This window comes from Microtus pennsylvanicus, chromosome 2, assembly GCF_037038515.1.
Source record: "Microtus pennsylvanicus isolate mMicPen1 chromosome 2, mMicPen1.hap1, whole genome shotgun sequence".
NCBI classification, from domain to species: domain Eukaryota; kingdom Metazoa; phylum Chordata; class Mammalia; order Rodentia; family Cricetidae; genus Microtus; species Microtus pennsylvanicus.
In genome coordinates, this window is record NC_134580.1 from 66,424,930 (window position 1) to 66,436,251 (window position 11,322).

Here is an 11,322-nt window from a genome sequence, read left to right on the forward strand (position 1 = left end):
AGTATGAGCAGCATCCAGCTAACATTATACAAGAAATCATGTTTTAATCAGGAGTAATGGTGTTTAATCATAGGGTACACAGTAGATAAGGTAATTTTCTGCTCAGAAACAGGAGTAATATAATAGCAAGTCAAGTGAGTGGGGGCATAACACTTGTTCATTTCGGAAATCATATCAAACAATTTGCCAGCAAACTAAATATTAGGAACAACTACAGGACAATTCTAGGTCTTCAGGATCTACCACCTAGTATCTATTAAAGTGTATAATTCTGACTATATCCACAAATACTTACAAAAATACAAATATTGACACTATTACAAAGTTTAGAACTTTGATACAAAACTACCAATATGGAAAAAAAATCTTCAATCAGAGAACAGAATAAATACTTGGCTTAAATTCTCCTAAAAATAATTTTATACGATTCCTTTCATTGATTTTTTAATATTACTCATCTAATTGCTGGAATTTGGCACTTTCTATGAGAATAGTTACCAAATTAAAGGCAAGAATTCCAGATGAAGTGATAGAGCATTCTACTGAATCTAGGCCCTCTAAAATATAACACTTTTGAGAAAGAAATGGAAGCATGAAATGTTTGTTAGATTTCTAAAAAACAGGCAGCCTGATTAATATATCCTTTGCATCTACAGACGCCATAGATTCTGAATAGGTGTATATCAACTTGTAGAAAATGTAATATCAAGTATTTTAAAGAAAAGTAATTTGGTATATTTACATACAAACAACCTTAAAGTGGTCAGCTAAACAATAGAATCCTTGCATAAAACAATACAAACAATGTTGTTTAAAGATGTACATAAAAGTATACAGGAGACAATTCCTATTGTTCATTTTACTACAAATACTAGAAAAACCTTGTTTATTTCTCCTTGTGTGTTATTTTACACCTTCCAATGCAATACCAACTTAAGTATGCTGAGTAGTAGGTAAAGAAATGGAAACAAATATGTCTAAGACAAAGGCATACATATTGTTAACTGCTAGATAGATATAAATCAGATCTTATTTAAAAATCTATGCTCTATCTAGAAACTGTGCTAAACATGGGTTACTATTAATAAATGAATATGCTTATGATTCTGAATAATAATAAAATGAAACTTAATTTTAAAATAGTTATGTTTTTAATGGACAATTGTTTCCTAAGAATGTATATGTTCATCTTTGAGGAAATTACTAAATTTCTTAAACACATGAAATACTAAATTTGCAACATCTAAGTAAGTTGTTCTAAAAGATACAGGATTGGTTTGTAAAAACTATCCAGGAAATTTTCAGGATGACAAAAGGCTAATTTAGAGTTAGAATTCAGATCATAAAAATTTTCAAGGTTCACAGACCTGTTGAGTATAATATCAGTGTAATTTCCCTAGAGAATCTGGTGTTCTCTAAAAGTACATACATTTATTTAAAGCATACAAGACTCTTGGCTACTATCATGTTTCTATAGCAAATGGATGTGCTACCTAATGTCTTTAGAATGTTCTTTTCATCAATGTTTAACATTGCAATCATTCAAGTTAAACAAGTGAAGTCATCCTTTGCTTATAAGCTTATGTAACTTATTTTCTTCTCAAACAATACAGATAATCAATAGGTAAGTGACATAATGAGAAAACAGATACATTTTATTTTGCTCATGTCAGGAAACTTTAATATTTCAGTCTAAGGTTTCTAAATAATAGTTGGTAGAATTCAAGATCAGTATTTTGGAGTGCTAAAAGTAAAATAAATAACTTTCAGAATTCAGGTTTGAATATGAATTGCCTTGATTTTGACTACCCCTTCTAAATGAATTTACAATAGTATTTTGATAATCAGCTTAGCTGAACAAATAAATTCTGATAAATTTTTTGTTAGCAAAATATTGCTATTCTAGATTTTACCTCTCAGTCTCAAACCATGTGTTTCTTGTATGGTATTCTGTACAGCTTACCTCCAACAAGTTTGGAACATTTTATCTTTAAACAAATACATTGAATCAATGATGCCACAGGAATGACTCTGCTGGTGATCAACGGATTCACTATACATGCTGCAATTGAATAGTAAGAAGTTTTATACTGAAATGCAATGTAATTCCTATCAGTTCCAAAGAATAAACCTCATTTCTACTATGAAGTGTTGTGCTTGCTGGTGACAGAAACCCCTTCCAGGTGAAACCACACGCATGTTTAGGTTTTCACATTGCTGTCCTGCCTCCTCACTGCTCTCCTGTAAGAGGAATTTACTGATAGAGTATGTGGCTAACTCCATGCTTCTCTTCTTGGAGAGATGTTCTTGGCTCATTACCTTTCACTTGGTATCACTTGGCAGTGATGTTTCTCAAAGCTGTCAGACTTCTTTACATGTATGCTTTTCCGTTACAGGCATAGATGTTAACCTTCAATGTGAATCTTAGATTCCACCTGTTAAACCACTTTCCAGATTGATCTAATTTATCTTTCTTTCCCCACAGGCTGTTTATAAAGGCACATGAGCAAAATGGATGTAGGCAATCAGTCCGTGGTGTCAGAATTTGTGATTTTAGGGCTTGCCCACTCACAGAATCTTCAAGTCTTACTATTTGTGGTGTTTTCATTATTTTATCTGCTCATCGTGTCTGGAAATACTGTCATCATGATTTTAATCACCACTGACCCCCATCTCCATTCTCCCATGTACTTTTTGTTGGCCAACCTGTCCTTTGTTGATATGTGGCTTTCCTCAGTCACCACTCCTAAAATGATTGCAGACTTTCTCAGGAAAAACAAATCCATTTCCTTTGCAGGCTGCATGTCCCAGGTCTTCTTTGCCCATTGCATTGCTGCAGGAGAGATGGTACTGTTGGTGGTGATGGCTTATGACCGGTATGTGGCCATCTGCAAACCACTCCACTACTTTACCATTATGAACCTGAGAAGATGCACTGGGCTGGTGTTGACTTGCTGGACCATTGGATTTATTCATGCCATGAGTCATCTTGTAGTGATTGTGGAGCTGCCTTTTTGTGGGCCCAAAGAAATTGATAGTTTTTTCTGTGACATGCCATTGGTAATCAAGCTAGCCTGCATGGATTCCCATGATCTGGACATTTTAATGAATGCTGACTGTGGGGTTGTGGGTGTAACCTGCTTCTCTCTGTTGCTTATTTCCTACACATATATTCTTATCACTGTTCGCCAGAGCTCTAAAGCTGGTGCATCTAAGGCTCTGTCCACCTGTAGTGCCCACATCACAGTGGTGATGATCTTTTTTGTGCCCTGCATCTTCATCTATGTGTGGCCCCTCAGTATCACCTGGTTGGACAAATTTCTTGCTGTGTTTTATTCTGTATTTACACCTCTCCTAAACCCAGCCATTTATACACTGAGAAATAAAGAGATGAAAAATGCTATGAAAAGGTTTATAAACAACTACATGGATTCTAAAGGAAATTACTAACAAAAACTTACTAAATATTTCAAGTAATAGAGATGATCTCACAAAATAAGTTTAAAATTGGAAAATTTACTTATAGTCAATATCTTTACCAGTCTACTAATAAATACATTTCAGAGATCTTAATTCTTACTGATCAGTCAGCATAAAATTTTAATTATTAACCAGGAATAGAACTATGAATGATGAATGATCCGTTCTACAATAATGCTATTCAACCCATTCTGCATTCTCTTTTGCCTTCCATAAAGTATAACAATGTTTTTTATCAAAATTATATGCTTTCTCTGTGATTAATAACTTAGTAAAATTTATTTGAATATAATTATGTATATTACACATCCCCTGAAATTTCAACTTAACACCTGCCAAATGGAAACATCATCACTTTTATTTATCACAGATATCTAACAAAATGCTAATGGAGATAGGAAGAAAAAATAAGAAAAGATGAGATAAAAGTAATAAATCATACATGCAACAGCAATGGACTTTGCTGTGTATTCTTTTAAAACTCAATATGCATAATATAATAATAAAAGTTTACTAATCCTAAATTGTCTCAGTCTCAAGTTCTGAAATTTTTTCAGGTGATTATTAACATTTTGCAAAATTTTAAATATAATGCTCCTGAGGACCGTGTGCGTGACTCCACTGTTTAATTCATGAATTTGTGCTTAATCTACTTGTTAACACATAACAGACCTCTAACATATACATTTGTAAGAATCTGTGCTGTGCTATCTCCCTATAATTTATAGGTCAGGAAAGCTCCAAATACCTCCAAAACAACAGTGGTTATTTCCATTGTTCTTAGTTGCCCACCATAACTAGTTGGTATGACCCTATTGCTGAAGGCACAGCATACTTTGCCTTCAAGGCAAAGAAAAATCAATTTCAAAGTGACAGAGATACTTTTTCTAATCTGACATGAATTCATTGTATTGAAAGGTGCTATGTAGGCCACAAGAGACAAAAGACACCTGGGGTCTTTTCTATCTCTGGATTCTGCATGCAGTGAATGACCTACCAAGCAAGATACGATAATGCAATAATGCACTGATGCAATAATGACATTGCTCTTATGGAGTAACTCATCACTTTCTTATTGGATTTGAGGTCTATTCCATGGAAAATAATTGATGACTAGACCCATAAGCCTGCTTAAAAGCCTGTAGCTGGAAGAGTCAGATGCCAATTTCTAAAGGGTGATGCTAAGTTTGCAAAATAGTCACAATGTCAAACTCCTGTTAAGCAATCATATTTGTAACCATATGGCTGTACTATTCTCAACCTTAGTGAGAGACCTTCTTTTTCTGAAGGGGGTAGTGATTAATGTAGAGACACAATAATATTCAAAGCTCTGAGAAGCCAACTGAACCCCTATAAGTTGATTTATGTACATGTATTTTCCAATATTTGTAAGTGTGACTGCAATAAGAAATATATGAATGAAGGTTCTCTTCCACCACGTTTCCTCTTACTTCTCATGGCCTCACACCTAGCTAGGGATTACCCATGTTCCTTTAAGTAACCCCTCAACTGTTCTATGTCATAAACCTCACTAAGCCTTCGTGACTTAGTCACTAAGAAGGTCTTTGATAAAACCATACTTTGGTCTGTATTTGATGACCTTTGGGACTCTTAAACATTTAATAGTGTCTCCTTGGGAAATCTAATGCACAAGGGGAAGAAACCCTACAACTCCAGCCAAATATATTTCAAATAAAAAATATATAATCCATACTGAAGGAGAAAAAGGGCCTCTGACATACTCTTTGGCAGGTAGTTTATCTTTAAATTAACTTTTTGAGTGAAAGCTATAGTTGTATCTGTGACATACAGAGATATACTAAAAAAACAAGACCACACCTGAGCTTGATACAGAAATGACACCTGGGGAATCCAGAGTAGGAAGCGACAGGAGTCCAGAACAATGGAAGTAATCATTTAGAAATAAGCTTTCTTATTCGAAAAGAAGAGCATTATTTATGTCTATGAATAGTTTAAAATGCTTTACATGTTCATGTTACTAAATGGGCTTTCTTTTGCTGATTAATTGCTGTTGCATCATTTCATTTTCAATTTAAACTATCATGTTTTATATTTATTTTTCTCCCAAAAAACCATGCGGCTATGTTTTAATAATACTTGTCCTTGTTTATGCAGCCATTTCTAGGCAGGACTTCCTAAATTGACCATTTTCATTTTATTTAACAGCTATTATCTAGAGGGTTGTAATTACAAAAATTCACAGAAACAAACATGAAGCATGGGGAGGCTTGAAGTGCAATGTGTGGGATTAGAATTGGTGTTGCTGATGTTGTATTCTCTTTCTTTCTCTCTCTTCCTATTTTGTTATTTTACATCTATAGATGTGCATATGCATGATGGTATATATTCTAGAATATAGCAATATATATACATATACGCATATATATATATACACTTGCTAATATTTAAAGTTAACTGCTAGCAGTGAAAGAAAACACATAATTATGCTTTCTGATTCATGAACACAGCACCACTGTATTACCAAAAATCGAATAAAGCATGTGTCTAGTTAAACTTCTATATCTATCTTCCCTTTGAATAAAATGCAAAAGTGATTAAAATGTTAATATTAACTCAATCTATAACTGGAAAAGTTCAAACTGCAAAACACATGACAAAAAATAAATTTCAACAAATAAAGGTGGAATTTTAGAAGGAACTCTATATTACATGATCTCAAAATATGTCAAGTGAAAAATTAGAGAAGACTAAATTATCGTATTTTGGAAATCAAACTTAAGCAGTAATACTGTAAAATGCAAATAAATGATGTATGACTATTCTTTACCAAAACCAGTTTTTCTTTCATTTGTTGCTACTGGTTATTAGCACAGTTTGCGTTTCCCTGATGATTAATATAAGCCAGCTCATTACTGCTTTTTAAAGTATGTTTGAAAATTTCCATAATGAATACCATGTATTTTGATCATGCACACTTCCAGCACTCCCCCCTGCAACTCCTTGTTGATCCTGGCAACATGCTCCATTCTGGACTTCATGCCTTTTGTCATTCCCTGAGTAAAGTTGTTGCTGCTTTGGAGTAGCAGCGGCTACATCTCTAAAGTGTATCTCCCTCTCACAGTGACTATCAACTTCTAATAACTCCTCAGCTAGGCCTGAGGACTCATGCACCACTCGCCCACCAATGCTTAAAGATTACTAGCTTATATCATGGTGTATTCACACAGTTATCAAGAGGTGCCTTGACTCAGTGAATGGGGTGATCATGTCCAGAAGACACTGTTTCTCAGCAGTTCTTCCCAGCGTCTGTTTTACTTTCTTTCTGCCACTTTTTTCACGATGTTCCCTGACTGCAGTCAGGGCTGGGGTGATAAAAACACCCATTTAGGGCTGAAAACGCCACACTTTCTATACTTTGAGTTTCTCTATTAAGCATTATTGCCTGTTGCTGACAAAAACTTTCTAGTGAGGCTGAGACCTGCATCCAAAGATGAGGATTTACAGTAGGTAGGCTGAGCAAGAGTCACTTAAGAATTTTTTGGTAGCTGAAAAATTGTGTTTCTATACTTGGAGTGTGATTACAAGAATGCTCACTTTATGTAAAATCATTTGTCTCATTGTATTTTCTGTATTCTAGTTTTTGAAATCTCTATAAATATAAATTAAATAAAATTCAAAACTTTGTAGAAAACTGAAGATACATAAATCCAACCCACAATCTACCTTGTCTGGAAGCCGGGATTCAACTATCATTGCCAAAGGCAAATCCCATCAGCGCATTCTCTGTTGATAATAGAACTCAGTAAACAAGCAAAACTTTGCTCTTGTGACTGGAGGCCATGGGCATCTTTAGGGAGATAGAACAACATCAACATGCAAAGTTTCTGTTGCTGTGTGACAGTCCCCTGTGAAAAGAGTGCCACAGAGTTTTGCCATAATAAAAACAGCTAATTAAGAGGGCTAATTGTGCTTGGACAGTGACCAAAAGGAACTGCAGAGGCCAAGTGCTGGCTGCCAGGAATCAGTCTGCCCTGGGAGTTGCTCTTGGAATCACATCAGCTCTCCCACAGCAATGAGAGGGAAGATGCTTAATGGGTCACCAGGGAATGACACTGATTTCTGTGAATTACCATTTCTTTACTCTTATAAGAGTAAGCCTATCAAGCTGAAAAACAAGCAAATTAGAACTGAACACAAAATAACAAAAGGAAAATTTTGAAACTATTGAGAGTTGTTTCTGTACTATCTATGTCAAGAACAAAGAATCATATAGTCTCATGGACCCTGAGGCTGAAGATGGTAGTAAAATTTAATGCTTTGCTACTTATTAATTTCTTCATAGAAAATGGAAAAATTAATAGCATTAATAAGGTGAAAGCCACACCAAAATCCAGAGGGAATAAATATTCATTACCTAGTTGACCATAAAACTTTTAATTAGAAATTATATAAAGCGTTTTTACCAATACAGATTTTCTAAGTGGATTCTAGTCTGAGCAGACCCATCCAAAGGCTGACTTCCTACAACAACAGTTTCATAAGTAATCTTAAATTCTGAAAAGTCTCAAATATTTCCTAAGATTACAATTAGTGAAATACATATATTTTAAAAATAAATTTAAATTTAGAGAAAATATCCAATCATTTAAATCCATACTTAATAATAAATAAAGTATTTTGACAAATAATTGATGATGACAAACAGTGTATTTTCTACTTACCCTTTTAGCCTATCCCCCAAATTGGTGAATCATATTTGAAAACAGGAAACCTGCTCTAGGACATATACATCTAACCATATCTGCTCATGTTTGCTCCCTGTGGTTTTGTATGTATATATAAAGACATATATGCACATGTTTGTGTGTGCACATGTGTCTATATGCACATATGTGTATAAACATATTATACAATCACAGAGATGGAAGGTAGAGAAAACATGTCAGAACAGTTTGTTATTACTATAAGATAATTACACAATCATATACTCAACAGGATTTTGAAATCATCTACATTGAGTAAAAAACAGAGACCAAGAAACTAGATATGCTCACCTGTGATATATTCCCACCACTTTAGTACAAATCAGTACTCAGAGTAGAGTTTAATTCAGCAAATGTTTCCTGAGTGACTATAGACTGTCAGAAACTACAGCTAACAAATAATGTCAACTAAGGAATCTCTTTACTTTATCTCTGCCATCTTATTATCTCCTGTGAGAGCCAGCAGGTAAAGAGAGAAATGGTGGAGGGGACAGCACCATAGTATGAAGAACTGAGAAGATAGATGGTGAAGATAATACAAGAGAAGAAAGTATTTAAGAAAGTTTCCAAGAGGAAATAAGGAAATGATGGGGGAAACTAAGTAAATATTAATCAAGTGGTTACATGCGAGTATTTGTGCATTTTCTAAACAAAAACATGGGCACATGCAGGAAGTTGAAAAAGCATCATTTAGCTTCATTGCATCCAGATAATTGATTAAAGAATATTAACAACACAAACTATTGGAAATATGTCTTGGACATGAAAATTTCTGGTTATAAAAAGTTTGAAATACAAGGGAGAATTGAGACTGTTTTAATAAAGATAGTAGTTTACCTTTTTTTTTTTTTTAGACAAAACAGAAAGCTTTATTTTCCCGGCTGTTGTCCTAACAGAACCCTATTGTATGCAATCAGTATAACGATAGCGCTGATGATAGATAGATAGCAATGGTGATCATGATGGTAACCAACCCTTTACAGGGTACGCAATCTCTAAACCTGAATCCCCCCTATCAATGAGCACAGCTGTAGTTAATAACAACAGCAGTTTGAATCGGTATGACCAACATAGGCTTCTGTATTTGGATGCTTGGTCATCTGGGAGTGGTGCTACATGACAGGGTTTGGGAGGTAAAGACTTCCCAGAGAAGGCGTGGCCTTTCAAAGGAAGCACATCACTGAGGTTGGACTTCATGGTTTCAGTTGCTCAAGCCAGGTACAGTGTCTTGCTCCTCCTCTTGCTCCCTGATGATCTGGATGCAGAACTCTCAGCTCCTTCTCCATCACCAAGTCTGCCTGCATGCTGCCTTGCTTTCTGCCATGATGATAATGGACTAAAACTATGGATTGAAAATGGATGGAAATAGAAAACACTATCCTGAGTGAGGTAAGCCAGACCCAAAAAGAGGAGCATGGGTTGTACTCACTCATATTTGGTTTCTAGCCATAAATAAAGGACATTGAGCTTATAATTCGCGATCCTAGAGAAGCTAAATAAGAAGGTGAATCCAAAGACATACATATAGGCATCCTCCTGAATATTAACCTTCATCAGGCGATGAAAGGAGACAGAGACAGAGACCCACATTGGAGCACCGGACAGAAATCTCAAGGTCCAAATCAGGAGCAGAAGGAGAGGGAGCATGAGCAAGGAATTCAGGACTGCGAGGGGTTCACCCACACACTAAGACAATGGGGATGTTCTATCGGGAACTCACCAAGGCCAGCTGGCCTGGGTCTGAAAAAGCATGGGATAAAACCGGACTTGCTGAACATAGTGGACAATGAGGACTACTGAAAACTCAAGAACAATGGCAATGGATTTTTGATCCTACTGCACGTACTGGCTTTGTGGGAGCCTAGGCAGTTTGGATGCTCACCTTACTATACCTGGATGGAGGTGGGCGGTCCTTGAACTTCCCACAGGTCAGGGAACCCTGATTGCTCTTTGAGCTGAAGAGGGAGGGGGACTTGATCGGGGGAGGGGGAGGGAAATGGGAGGCGGTGGCGGGGAGGAGGCAGAAATTCTTAATAAATAAATAAATTTTTTAAAAAAGAAAACAAAGAAAGTGCCAAATAAATACTTTCCTTTATAAGAGTTCCCATGTTCATTATGTCTCTTCACAGCAATAGACCACTAAGACAATAATAATATTAATAATAATAATAATGAAAAATTTGAGAATATTATCGAAGCAAACATAGTTTTTTCATAAACTCTCAATGATTCCTGGTGGCATAGTAATAATACACTTTCACAATTTCACTTACATCTTGACAATGTAGCATTTCCTCATAGCAGTATTATTTGTAATAGCCAGAACCTGGAAACAACCTAGATGTCCTTCAATGGAAGAATGGATAAAGAAAGTGTGGAATATATACACATTAGAGTACAATGCTGTGGTAAAAAAACAATGACTTCTCGAATTTTGCATGCAAATGGATGGAAATAGAAAACACTATCCTGAGTGAGGTAACCCAGACCCAAAAAGATGAACATGGGATGTACTCACTCATAATTGGTTTCTAGCCATAAATAAAGGTCACGGAGTCTATAATTGGTGATCCTAAAGAAGCTAAATAAGAAGGTGAACCCAAAGAAAAACATATAGTTATCCTCCTGGCTATGTGAAGTAGACAAAATTGCTGGGCAAAATTTGATAAATTATTGCATTTACCTTGTTTTAAGTTATTATTGTTTCATAGTTTGATTAATTGCAGAATCAAACAGAAGATAAGTGTTTTAAGACTCAGCATTTCTGTCAGATCATTAGCAAACTGAATAACTGTTAGATATCTGTTGTGCAGCAGAATGTGGGAGACAAAGTGAAAATGTACTGAACGCGGTGGACCCACTTGGTAGAAAGAGACACAGAACAGTTGTCAATAGCACAGCATAGAGTCCTTCCTAAAAGTCGGAACAATGCTAGTGAGAAGGTCTTAGCAAATTATCCGAGGTCTAAAGACAGGGGAAGCATAGGTATTATAAAATGAGTGGCAAGGTTATATTGTCTCAGTATAATTTTTACAATAATTTATTTGTGTGTGCATGAGTGTATGCGTACACACTTACATATAGGTACATATTGACC

At 35.4% G+C, this 11,322-nt stretch overlaps 1 protein-coding gene across 1 annotated transcript; it reads left to right on the forward strand.

The window, feature by feature from the left end:
• The first annotated feature begins 2,502 nt into the window (after nucleotides 1-2,502).
• LOC142844835 (olfactory receptor 4K3-like) lies at nucleotides 2,503-3,450 on the forward strand. The gene has a single exon (XM_075963637.1). It carries the CDS (start codon nucleotides 2,503-2,505, stop codon nucleotides 3,448-3,450), a length of 948 nt encoding a protein of 315 aa, XP_075819752.1.
• Nucleotides 3,451-11,322: the final 7,872 nt, after the last annotated feature.

Bases quoted from the DNA above. Each gene is read 5' to 3' on its own strand.
- LOC142844835 (XM_075963637.1), top strand. From the start codon at position 2,503: ATGAGCAAAATGGATGTAGGCAATCAGTCCGTGGTGTCAGAATTTGTG.